Source organism: Corvus moneduloides, chromosome Z, assembly GCF_009650955.1.
Source record: "Corvus moneduloides isolate bCorMon1 chromosome Z, bCorMon1.pri, whole genome shotgun sequence".
In the NCBI taxonomy this organism is placed as follows: Eukaryota; Metazoa; Chordata; class Aves; order Passeriformes; family Corvidae; genus Corvus; species Corvus moneduloides.
Window position 1 is genome coordinate 65,490,289 of NC_045511.1, and position 12,996 is coordinate 65,503,284.

Consider the following 12,996-nt stretch of genomic DNA (forward strand, 5'->3'; position numbering starts at 1 on the left):
ACATGTGATTCTCTGTATCCATCCTCCACATGATTTGCTTCCTGATAATGATCTAAGGGTTGAATTCTCCACTTAAGATCAGGTTTCGGCCTGTCTACAGGCATGCTTAGTGAATAGCTGTGGCTGTGGCTCTCAAGCACTGCTGTTAATGTGGAAATTAATGAAATTAATCTCTAGTGAGGGACACAACCATCAACCAAGATTCCTGTTGTAGCATGTATGCAACACAGAGTCATGCATGGAATCTGTGACAGTGCAGAAATGCTGCAGGGAGCACATTAACAAAACATCCTTTAGGGTAAAGAGGCTTGTCTTTGTCATCTTCCAGTGGCAGACTAGTGCAAGAATGTTAAATACTGTATTAAGTTAGTTTTTATACGGAAGAGAGAAGAATGATGCGTCAAAGTTAAGTGTCCACTAAAATTGAAGTTTAGATAGTATGCATTCAGAAATAATTTTATTTTCCAGTAATGACAATATGCAATATCACGTAAGAAATGAAATTGAAGAATTGATCTTATTCTTCAAATACAGGATAGCTTCAATATTAAAATTAACATATAAATTTAGCATCAATCTTATTTCCCCACTCAGTCTGCTGAATAAATGCACATAAAGAATGAATCACTGAAACAGTATACTGAGAGAATCAAAGTCATTTTTCAAAGTTGTCAGCACAAATGTCAGGTGAGCCTGTTCACCAAGCATACAACAAATGTTGCAGAGGTGGCCCTTCAGACCCATAATGAGGACAAGTCAGGGACCCTCAGGAAAGCAGCACAACACCAGCAAGGACAAGGCAAGGGATTGTTTGGTGCAGGACACCCCCATTGTGCTGTGCTTATCCCTGCTGTCCCTCTGACTATTCCCTTATCTACAGGTATGAGAGATACCAGAGAACATGAGCATCGCATTAGAGCTCTCCATGGCATTCCTTTGAGGGAGAAACTATAAATGTTACATCATTGTTGGCCTTAACCACCTTGTCACAGCTAGAGGTCAGCTAGCAGGGGTTTGGCAATGTGCCTCTGGGGCAGCAGCCAGCCTCTGCAGAGCCCACTGCACTGGTGTCTGGTGGGCCTGAGACCTGGACAAGCAGAGCCATGAGCAGAGAGAGCTTCCTGTGACATTGCCTAGAGAGCTGACCATGAAATCACCTCTCTGTCAGGAGAAAAAACAGTCTTGGGGCACCCCAAAGAGGCTCCTGAGTGGCTGCTCAGTCAGGAGCGGGAGCTGTGCAGAGGGCACAGGGCTGAATGTCTCTTGCTCCAAGAAAGACACAGCCACACTAGCACTCAAAAAAGACCTCAAAAAAACCCCAACAACGCGTTGGATTCTGAGAGCCAACAGAGACTTCACCAGGCTCAAGGCATCCTTCTTGATACTTTTTTTTTTTTTTTTTTTTTTTGGGCCTCGGGGAGCTTCTGACCCTCAATGCTTCCAGCTTCAACCCAACGTCCTCTCTCCCTCAGCGTGAAGCACTTGCTCCGAGGCGGAGATGCCCCTGTTTGCCACAAGATGGAGCCAGGAAACGCAAGTTCTAGGTGGTGTACCGGCCGACCTTCTCCCGGGTCCCGGAGCCGTGGGAATCCCGGGAAGCTGCACCGCCACGGGCGCTCCGCGGGCTCCGGACCAGTCCCGCTGCCGCCAGCTGCGGTGACACGGCTGTCACCGACCTCGGGGAAAGCACAGCCGGAGCCATGGGGAGGACCGCCAGCTCTGGGGTGGCCGCTGCCGGCCCGGACTTGATGGGGCTCCAGCAGAAAAGGGGTTCCCTCTCCCCGCGGCTGCCCTTGCTGGGATGGTGGAATTGCGTGGGCAGCACCCACCAGCACAGCAGAGGTCTGAGGAACAGGTCCCAACACTGTTGTCGGCAGAAAAAGATTCCTGCCAACATGCCAAGAGATCCTTAAAAATTTTATCTGCCTGTAGTGCCAGCCTGGACAATACAACTGGATGAACAAAGCAATTTCTCAAAGATATCATTGCAGGCCAGTATATATTTTTGAAAAAAAAAAGAAAAAATCTCCTGTATAGATAAAATATTGTGTGTTCGAACAAAAATTACTGTCCAACATTAAAATTTGCATTTCTTGTTTTGAACAGGGATACATTTGCTTTATTTAAGGAAAAAAGTATTTGTCAATTGAGTCAAAAGTTATTTTATAACACCACAGACAAGGATCATTTTAATTTGTTTCCTTTTTCGGAAAACTGCTTGTCAAAAAGATAGAATTTTAAAAATCATACCGTCAAATCTGCATTTTTCACCACAAGTGTGAGAATAGTTAATTCCATGTAAGCCAAGGGCCACCTTTCTTTGAAAGACGTGTCCCAGTTGCAAGATGCCAAAATTCACTTCTCTGAAAACCCACAGACCACAGAGGGCATGAGCTCTTGCAGGTACCACAGTTTGGTCCTTCTGCTGAAGATGATTCAACATCTGTAGCAAAACAAATACACAAAAAAACAAGCAAAACAAACAAAAAAACTCCACTGAGATTTCATTCAATGTACAGTGATGCCTACGATTTCTGCAGGAAGGAAATCTGCTCAAAACTGGAGCTCCTGGGCCTATCTGCTCTTACCTAGCCTTTGACAATTTCTCTACCGTGTTGGAGCACAGTGTTTCACTACCTCCTGCCTTTCTGTTCACGAGATCTATTTTGCATATTCCTTTTTTCTCTGGAGTGGCTGTAAGAGGAATTTGTTTATAAGTGCCATGTGAATGCAGGCAAATCTGTCAGTACACAACTGAAACTGTGCATTCAGGAAAGCTCCGGATGCTTTCAGATTTACACTTCCATAAGGGAATATTTTTTCCTCCCTTCCCCTGCTTTTATGTCTTTGCTCTGTAGCATAACCAATAAAATGCTTTTTTGAACAGGTTGGAAAGTTATGCAAGATAAAGTATCTTTCGGTTAATTTATCCCCTAAGGAAAATAAAGTCATTATCTTATTCTCCTTTTTGTGCGTATGCAGTACCTTTATAAAATGAGAGATTTACTGTGTGCACAAGACGTACAGAACATGAAATGCCAAATGAGAACACAGGCATTCGTATCAACAGTGACACCAGATAACATGCCTGATACATTTATACAACAGTTTTAAAGCCCATCTGCTTCAGAGTCCAACTTCAGGGTGGCCTCACCTTTTTTTTTTTTTTTTTTGAGGTGTGGGACTAATCCCTACACCTGAAAGACCAGAGAGTCATTTCATCTGCACTCAGAGGTGTGTTTTGTAAAAGTCAATTGTCAAGCATATGCAGTCACTTGTGAACAGTTGAAAAAAAGACACTAAAAGCTTAACAAACTTCTAAGTGGACATTAAACTTAGTGGCATTCCTCATCAGAAGCAATTCCTAATGTTACTCAGACACACATAAGATATGCAGTGTAATCAAAGCATGCAATCATGCAATAAATTTTTCAAACCATTACTTTTCTAGATTTAGGGAAGCTGCCATTTGGCTAAACACTATTTTAAAGAAATGCCCGCTATTACATCCTATTTCCTTTTTGTACTACTTCTACAGTATAGGAAAAAAAGACGCTTCTGAAGTATTTGGAGAGCCTTTTGTTTTCTGCTTTCTGTGATTGTAGCAAGCTCTGCTTTACTCAGCTGAGCTTGGAAATGTCTGCAGTACAAATGCAAGAGACCTCAGCTTCCCTGATGACAACTTTTGCCTAATCTCAGTTGCAAGTTACAAGGCAGGGAAGCAAAACTCAGACTTGGAAAAAGAGGTTTCCTCTGACTGCAGCTGCTGGAGCTGGACGTTTTAACCCTGGCTGAGAATTAATCAGCTCTCTATCTTCAGAATGTTATTTGCCCAGTATAAATGACATAAACCAAGATCATCATCTTAGTTTATTTTTCTAGAATCCTTAGCATGCTACATTAACCTGACAATGCTTAATCTGGTGTTCATTTCACGATACACTTCATGCAATTCACAGCTGTAATTGGTTTTACACTGACATTACACATTTCGACCTAGCCATGGGAAAAGAATAACTCTTAATAATATTTCTCTGAAAAGTGTCCAAGCTCAAACAGCACAGAAGCAGCTGATGTTAGTTGCATGTGTGTATTTCTTTCTTCTGCCTTTTCTTTCATTGCAAGGATGATCACTGGCATAAGATTATAAGGTCCTTGTTTTAGTCCATTTGCAATTGAACTACGTTTGCTTGATTTCTTATGTCCTGAGGAGTTCTCAATTATAAAACAGCATTCAAGTATTCTAGTTTAACATCCCCATTTTTCTGAGTTAAGGAACAAAGTAGACCTTGGGCTTCTATTTCCATTATGAGTCTTCTAGAGTCCCATAAGTGGTAGCCATAAAGTCTTCCTTTGTAACACACACTCAGCACTAAAGCCAGAGTATTGCTATTTGGCATTATCCAGTGAAGTGCAAGAAATTAAATAAGTTACGTCTTTATTGCTATAGTACAATACCAAGCAAAGTCACTTTTTAATACAATTGCAAGAGTTTTGTAGAGTATGTGTCCCTCCTCTTAGGGGCCAGGAGTTCAGCTGCACTGTGAGCATCGCTTAGCTGTCACATGTCAAATGTCAGTCTAAGAAGATGTGTTGAGTATTCTTGAGTCTGAAGAATCAGATCTTTCCTCATAATCATCCTCTGTGTAAATTGGTTGCTTAGACACAATAGGACATCCATCATCAGGAATCGAGATCCTAGGATCTTCTGACGAGCGGGAAGGAAGGACAGGTGAGGTTCGGAAAACACTGGCTGAGTTGCTAGAGAAAGGACTGACATACTGGGACCGCAACTGGTACTGCTGCTGCAGCGTCATGGTGTTCCACAGGGTGACGTCGTTGGGCAGGAATGGGCTGGACTGGTTTCTTGCCAAAGTGTTCCTCAGCATCAGCGGGTAGCGTGGTGGCTGAGGGAAAGGGTGCTGCAAAGGTACAGCCAGAGGATTTGGCACAACATTACTGGAATCAGCAGAGAACCTCAGCGTGTCAGGAACCCTAAATGCCGAGCCCACAGACCACTTGGAAGACGAAATAGGATAGGAACTCAGTGTGTGTTCAAAAATATGCCCGTTGGAAGGCAAAACAAGACTATCAGATTCTGCAGAAGTTCTCTCTCCGCTGGCCACTGAAGACCGACTAGACAGGAGAACCTCTACAGCACTCACCAGATCACCGCCACACCCCTTCAGGATCAACTCTAGAACAGTTGGCTTTTGGTTAGGGAAGATCTTTTTCAAGACTTCAAGTGGAGGTCTGTTTGCTTTCAAACTGAATGGTAGGGAAACTGTCCCAGAAGGACCTTCTATCAGGAGGTGGTTCTGCTCTGGGTGGTACTTGGGGCTATCTGGACGGTTCTCTGTGCTCCCACCATTTTTCTGAACTGCAAAACCAACCTCATCCACTGAAACAATTTCAGGGCTTTCAGGGTTGAAACAACTTTTGGCTTTAGTCATGTCTGGGGAACTCCTTTGGTCTGTGTCTTTGTCACTGTAGGTCTCAGTACCGTCTGCTCCACTCGCATCACCCAACCGCTCCTCATTCATGTCTGCAAAGAGAAGTCAGAGAAGTTAACAGAAAACTGAGGCCAAAAGCTTTTACAGAGATTTGAGGATGCTGTCTTCTTAAAGTGAACAGACCAGGATTCTAAGGGGAAAAAAGTGCTTTTTTTCAGAGATCCTTCCAAAATTAAGGTATCTTTGCAACATCTCATGAGAATAAAACTGCAAAAGAATAATGTGGCCTGATCTAGGCGTACTCTGTCTCATTCTCTCATGTGCAAGCAAAGAAGCTGTAATCATTTTTCTGCTGCATCAAAAATGCTATATACATCCTTTCTCACCGGTTACAAGGCAGCAACACACCACCAAGTTCTCAGAGGAACTTCAGCACTTTCACATTGTGATTCCTCACTAGTACGACCTCATTGTGAGCTGAAGAGGGCACTTAGGAGATGAAAATTCCCTCTGCAGCTCCAACAGCACTGGTGGAACCATTCCATTATAAGTACAGGCTGAAGGTTTAAAAAGTCTTCAAATAAAAAAATGCATCCCAGTTCTGGCTCTGAAGAAACTGGTTCCTCCCATAGAAATTGGTTCCTTCCACAGCAAGGATCACAGGTTTTCCTCTAAACCCTTAAGTGTGGCTGATGCCTTGTCCCATTCAAGCACATATTCTAGAAAATTCTGATTTGGAGAGGACATCTGGAAGGCATTTGGTCCAACATCCTCTTCAAAGCAGGAGCAGCGTTAGACAAAGAGCAGGTTGCTTGTGTCCCTGCTCCAGCTGAGTTTTAAATAATTCCAGTGATGGGGACCCCACAAGCTCTCTTAACAATCGTTCCAGGTATCTTGCTTTCTGTGTGCTAAACTAAGAAGGATGAGAGCTGAGTATGGAGCTGAAAACAAGTCCATTGACCATGCCATCTCCAGATGGACACTCAAAACTCTTTGGTAATGCCTGACCAGGGTATGGGATCCTTTGAAATAAGACCCCTTGTCAGCAAGAAGGGAAGAATGCTTGCTTTTGCAAAAGGGGGTCAACATACTTGCTTGTGATTGTTCATGGTTATTTCCCAAGAACACAGTTCTGCTGGCTTTTCTCAAAGAGCGCATTGATGATACTCTTGGAAAGCATCAATGCATGGGGACAGGATCATTTTCCAAACTGCAGCTGACAGAGTCTACTTTAACTGCACAGGGTAGTGCTTTTGAACACACAAATGGGAAGGACTGTCTGCAAAAACCAATCCAACTCTTTCCTTGGTTTTCCAAGCCCCTGGCAAACTCCCCAACTAGATAAAGTAGCTGTAAGAAGCAAGCAAAGATTCCTGAAATGTGCTGATGATCCCACCTGCCCAGCTGAGATGGAACCAGTTAGAAGTGTGCAAGCACCTGAGCCTCAGTGCTCACCATCTCCTGCCTTCCTTTCACCACAGGAACAGGCAGGGCATCTCCTCATCCATTAGTGGGCTAAGTGTAATGTTTACCAGATCAGCATGAAAAAATACTATTAAAGCAATTTATCCACCAGATAGAAAGAAGTCAGGGTCTGAGCAAGCCCGAGCTGAGCAAGAATACACTATGCTCGCCACAATGGGAGTTACAAAGAGGAGATCCTGGCGGAGCACAGGACAGTGTGAGCATGGCAAAGGAAGGTTTTCCTCATGGGGATGGATGCACCTGGCAGAAATGATGGGCCATCTTACAGAGATTGGGATGTTGCTAATTTGGGCTGTGGAAGGTAAGTGTGTAGCTGAGGAATACAGACGCCCTTACAAAGACCTCACTCCTTTTAGCAGGATAACCTGTTTGGGGAACTGGTTTTTACACTGGTTACGCTGTCTGTCTAGTGCAGAGAAGCAGCAGCTCTGCATGTTGTATATTACAGACAAGGCTGTGTATGTTTCCTTTTTCTCACACACTCAGCGCATCAATCCTGCTTTAGCAGCCGAAGTAGAATGCAGGAATTGCTGCCGATAGCAAACTGGCACGTGCCTCCTTTTGAGGAGGTGCTAAGGCATTGGCACAGCTCATCCACTATTGAGAAAATGTGAGACTCACGCTACCTTTCCCTTCTAATCCCTTCACTATGCATTTATTACAAATCTTGGTGAATGGACAATTTGTGTATTGAAGGCTTATCGGGCAGTCTGAGGACATCCAACTACCCTGTCCCTGTCTTGACAGAGTTAGAGAGGCTGTTAAGGGAGATGATAGCCCTAATTTTCACATAAATAGATTGCACTGTGGTGACCAATATTACCAAATGGACTGAATGCAAGGAGGACATATTTCAGAAATACCTCATGCTCACGTTTACAGTGTATCTTTATGGGAAAAAGTACTATTGGGGAGGAAAAAAAATGTGTTTATTAAAAACAAACAAACAAACAAACACACACACACTCCCAGATCAGGTAAGATATCTCTAATATATTCCCTGATCCTTACAAAATGTTATTTTCAAGATATTTCAGAATTGCTTAGTTTTCTGTACACTTAAAAATATCCTTATGAGGCTTGCCTAAAAAATTTTCTTACAATTCTGAGAACTTGTCCCACTGAATTTTGCGCCTTTATCATCAGGAGACCGCACAGATGCCGGCTCTTAGCTTTTGCACAGGGATAATCTCCTCGAACAGCACAGGTCATAGCGACGTATCTCACCGGGCTGTTAGACTTGCAGGAACAGACGCGGAAAACGAGATTTTGGTGATTTAAATCGAAGCGCTGCTATTAACACATGGAGGATTACCCTCTGTTGGCTACTCTACTGAGCATGAAGGCTGTTGTATTTTTCCCTCTGCCTTTTTTGAGAGCATTTCTGGCTGCCGGTGTCAGGCGGCTCCATGCCCGGGCTGGGGCGGTGCGCGGTGTCACAGCCCGGGGCCCGAGCCTGTCGCACGGCAGCTCACCTGGCCGGCGCCGGGGCTTCCCTCTCTGTTAGGCTGTGCTATAACTGCTTTCTCCCCATCGAAACACCCCTTGCCCGCTACGCTGAGCGCTCCGGGAGAACCAGGCGTGCTCCGGGGACTGTCCCCAACCCTCCATGGGAACCGCCGCGACCGGGATTTTCGTTTGTTTAAAACTGGCACAAAATAGACATCGCCAAATAAACAAAAATTTGTGAAGATACGTTGTAAATGTCCCTACGTGGGCACTGAATTGTAGGCATATTGCATGCATGTATTAATTGCAAATGTTTGTATTTTCAGGTACAAAAACAATTTTGTATTTAGAACGTACAACCTCCTGCTCTTCACCAAAGCTTTTTTTTTTTCCCATAATTCATAAGTTTCACATGAGGATGTTCTAGACTTCAAGAAAGAAATCTCGTCCTCAGACATTTTACGTTTGTGGGTGTTTGGGTGTTGTATTTTGTTCTGTGTGAGCTTCGGCTTTTTGCTGTATTTTTAGTGGTGGTGGTGTTTGGTTGGTTTGCTGCCTTTTTTTTTGGTTTTTTTTTGGTTTTTTTTTTGTTTTTTTCTGTGGGGGTTTTTTGTTTTGGTTTTGGTTTGGAGAGGTGTTTCTTTGTGTGGTTCTGGGGTTGGGGTTTTTTTTTGGGGGGGGGGAGAGGGTTGTTTTGGTTTGGTTTTTTTTCTGTGATTGTGCGTGTGTTGGGTGGGGGGTTTTTTCTCCCAACACCTTCTATTTGAAATTGTCTGCATTTAAGTATCTAGTTTGTGATTCCTGGGAAAACTAGGGAAACTGTTTTCCTACTGATATAAAAGATGGGGAGTATTCACCAAATAATATGCATGCAGAGACACCGACCCGGATCTACAGAGATGCAATGCAAATACAGATGCACGTGAAACAGAACAGTGGGAGAACTGTACATGCATTTACAGTAAAATACAAATTAATAAATAAAGCTGATACGAATTTGGCACAATATTTACCCCAGTTCTTCTTGATTATTTATACATTAACAATCGTGAGTAAAGTGTTGCAAAGGGGCCAAATAAAATTAAAATAGGTGAGGGGGAAAAGTTATTCTCCTCAAGTTAATAACTTGTCTGGAAAAGTTGGTCTAGTATTTTGGAACCAAATTTGCTTCTTCGATATTCCCACCGCTGACTCCCTGTTAAAACACCTTGTTCTTTGATTGTTAGGACAACTCTTTTCACAACAGAGATTTTCTTTTATCTCAAAAGCACCTGCTGTTTTCCTTAGTCGTATTATTAGGAAAGACTGATACCACAACTAGTATAACTGCACAAAAAGCTAAGGCTACGTTTTTGGTGGGACCTTTTATGTTTGCTTTGGATGAATTTTTTGACTGGTGGGTTTGATTTTTTTTTACTTTTGCTGTCTGTCTGAAGGAGTGAGCTGTTTGTTAGTTTGATTTGGGTTGTTGGAGTTTTCTTTTGGTATTGTTTTTGGTTCTGGTTTTTTTTATTACTTTCACTTTAGACTTTCTTCCCTGTATTCGAAGGTCTAAATACTCTGTAGGAGACTAATGACTGTTCTCAAACTAACACAGAGACAGCTGCGCTGCATTAAGAAGCTGTCTCTGAAAATATCAGACGACCGAATATAGCATTATATTGTTTACAAGTCTTGGTAACTACTACTAAGGAAATGCAACATGCACTCATGTGGGCAAGGAAAGTTCGTGAGCATGGTATCAGGAGGAGGAATCATTCCAGGTTAGCAGAGGCAGATGCAACAGGGGTTGTTTCTAGAACAGAACTTCGGAACTGTCCCACCGAAATGGCTGATTGTAGCAGGAATCAAAGCAAACGGATCTGATTTTGCCAGACATCGGGAAATATCCCTTTGGCAGTGAAAAAACTTTTCACGAGAATAACGTCCTCGAGAAGGAAGGGGTCGCGTGTGTGTTTTAGAAACCGGGTAGACAGGAGGTTCATCCCCTGTTTTCACGGCAACTTTTACAGTTAATGGGGAGAGAGGAAAGAGAAAATCCTGCCCCTCAGAGCACGCAGGATAGTTGGAAATAAACAAGTCTTGTGGTTAAACAGCGTCTGGTGGCAGGTGACAGGAGGAACCTCTAAGGAGATATTTTTTGCTTTGCTCTCATGCATCCTCATGTTCATTAAAAACTGGGGGAAAAACCGTCGGTGACAATCAGGGACCGGGGACCACGCGGGTGAGTTCTGTGTAACTAGAAAGGTTCCCCGATGGTCCCGGGGTGCCCCGGTCCCCCTAGCCCGGCCTCACCGCAGGCGGGAACGGGGGCAGAGGCAGCGCCGAGGGCCTTGATTTATACAGATCTCCGTTATGTTTTGTTTGTTTGTTTGTTTGTTTGTTTTTTCTCTCCGTAAAGCTGTTATCAGAAAGTGCTGACTGGCTGGCAAGGAAGAATTTCTCATCAATACACTTTGATTGTATTTTGCAAACAAAATGCCTGTTGCTTGGTAACATTTCACTTGAGCCTGACCTTCCCCAAAAGTTATTGCTATCAGATTCGATTTTACACTCTCCTCCCGTGATTACTGTAATCTTTTAAACCGGGAAGTCCATATATCAGGGTGAAGGAAAGTTGAGCGTGCAAGTTAATATCGTTCCTATCCGACAGATTTATATCGTGCTGGCGCATGGGAACTTTCATTTTCTGGAAGAAGCAAGGCGGGTTTTTCTCCTTCTCTCCCCACCTCCTCGGCCTTATCCCCCGCCACCTCCTCGCAGGGAGGCGGCCCCGGCCAAGCGCCGCCGCGGCTGCGGAGAGCGGAGAGCGGAGATGATCCGCGCTGGCGGAAGGCTACGACTAGTGGGAAATTTGGGCAAATACCCCCATGCCCGGCCCTGGGGAGAGGCCAGCGGAACCGGGCCGCGATGGGGGGGGACGGGGCTGCCGGAGGGCAGGCAGGCGGTGCCAAGGGCCGGAAAAGGGAAAGCGGGTCCCAAACCACCGGCATCCTCGCCACACTGCCGGAGTCAGCCGTGCCGCGCCTCGGACCCGGTGTGCGTCTGCTCCGGTACTGGAGGAGCAGAGCGCCATGCCGGGGCCCTGGCGGACGCCTCCGTGGCCGGACTGGCTCCACAGCGCACACGGGCCCGCGCGGCGGGAGCCCAGGGTTCGCCATTCCCCTCCCAGGGTACCGCGTAAAATTTAGTCACAGCTTGTCAGCGGAGCGCAATGGGCTGGCAGCGGCCTGCCTGCCGAGTATCCCTATCGCGGAAGACTGTCAGCTCCCGCTCAGACAACGGACGGAACGCGACAGCGGTTCCGGAGGGTTAGTTTTGCCTTCAGAAACGTGTATTACCGACAGGTCGCACTCACAAGGAGCCCATTGCAGGCGGTGGTTTCAGCACCCCCGACCTGTCGCAAGCTGCCCCGGGGACAGGCCTGTGCAGGAGGACTGGGTTGTCCCGCTCATCCCCTGCCGCCACCCGGCTTTCCCTGGTCGTCATAGCTCCGCAGAAGCCTTCCGGCTCCTGGCGCCGCTTTTGGTCCGAGGCTCTCTATGCAGGTCTTGTCTTGGACGACGTCCCGCAGCCCGTTGCCCGGGGTGCGGGAAGCCGGGCACCGACTCCAGCCCGGGGGCAGGACCGGGAGCGGCAGAAAGACATGCGGCTGTGATCCACGCGGGATGCGGCCCGTTCCCGGCCGGCCTGGGGAACGGGCCCAGAAGCGGCACGTCGGGGAGACGGTTGGCAGCGGCGACGTTCGCCGGCCCCCTCCACTAGTCGCGGTGGAAGCGATTCTGGCTGGGGAGCGGGCCGGTCGCTGTGCGGCTCCATGCTTTTTAAGAGCGATAAAGTGAACCCGACGGAATTCCTGTCCATTCCCTTTCCACAGAGCCCGTCGGGAGAAAGGGAAAGCCTTCGCCTTTACTCGTTCCGGCCCCATCCCCCGAGCCCCGACCGCCGGGATCCCGGCCCTCCCCTTCCCTCCTGCCCCGGTACCGCGGTGCCCGGCCCGGCCCGGCCCGGCCTCACCTGCCTTGGGGAGCGGCCCCGGGAGCGCGGGAGGCGGCTCGGCGGCCCAGCGGAGGGCGGCGGCGGCGGCCAGCTCGGCGGGGGCCCGCGGCTGCGCGGCACACGGCGACGGCCCCGGCGGCGGGGTGGGGGGCTCGGCGTTGCCCGGCGGCCCGGGGAGGGAGCGCAGGGAGTCCGGGAGGAGGCTCTCCAGGCTTTCGTTGGCCTGCTGCCGGCGGAGCGCCACCTGCGCGGCCATCACCCGCTGCCTCTCGATGATGAGGATGCACTTCTCGCAGGTGCAGTCCTTGAAGCGGCAATAGCGCTTGTGGCCCTTCAGCCAGGACAGCACGCCGTGGTTGCGGCACCGGGCGCACTTCGGCGTCCGCTGCAGAGGAGCCCGCGGTGGCTGCGACACCGGGCCGCCCATGTAGAGGTACGGGGAGCCATAGCCGTTCATGCCCGCGGGAGGAGCGCAGCCGGCACCGGGGAGGAGAAGGCCTCAGCGAGGGCGGGCGGAGGCCGGGGCGATGGAGGAGAGGAGGCGGGCGGCTGTGCCCGCGGGCTCTGCGGGGGGCGCGGCTCCGACCCCAGGCCGGCGGGAGAGGCACCG

At 47.5% G+C, this 12,996-nt stretch overlaps 1 protein-coding gene across 1 annotated transcript; it reads right to left on the reverse strand.

Annotated features, from left to right (window-relative positions):
- Nucleotides 1-265: 265 nt before the first annotated feature.
- On the reverse strand, nt 266-12,996 carry DMRT3 (doublesex and mab-3 related transcription factor 3). The gene is made up of 2 exons (XM_032097312.1): nt 12,405-12,996; nt 266-5,545 (listed from the first exon to the last, which is right to left on the reverse strand). The coding sequence occupies exons 1-2, from the start codon at nt 12,841-12,843 to the stop codon at nt 4,581-4,583; spliced, it is 1,404 nt and encodes a 467-aa protein (XP_031953203.1). The 5' UTR covers nt 12,844-12,996; the 3' UTR covers nt 266-4,580.

What these genes read in the sequence shown, in the direction of transcription:
- DMRT3 (XM_032097312.1), bottom strand. Translation starts at nt 12,843, where the DNA reads ATGAACGGCTATGGCTCCCCGTACCTCTACATGGGCGGCCCGGTGTCG. An exon ending in GGGGCCGCTCCCCAAGGCAG is followed by an intron (nt 5,546 to 12,404) that starts GTGAGGCCGGGC and finishes TTCTCTTTGCAG; the next exon opens with ACATGAATGAGGAGCGGTTG.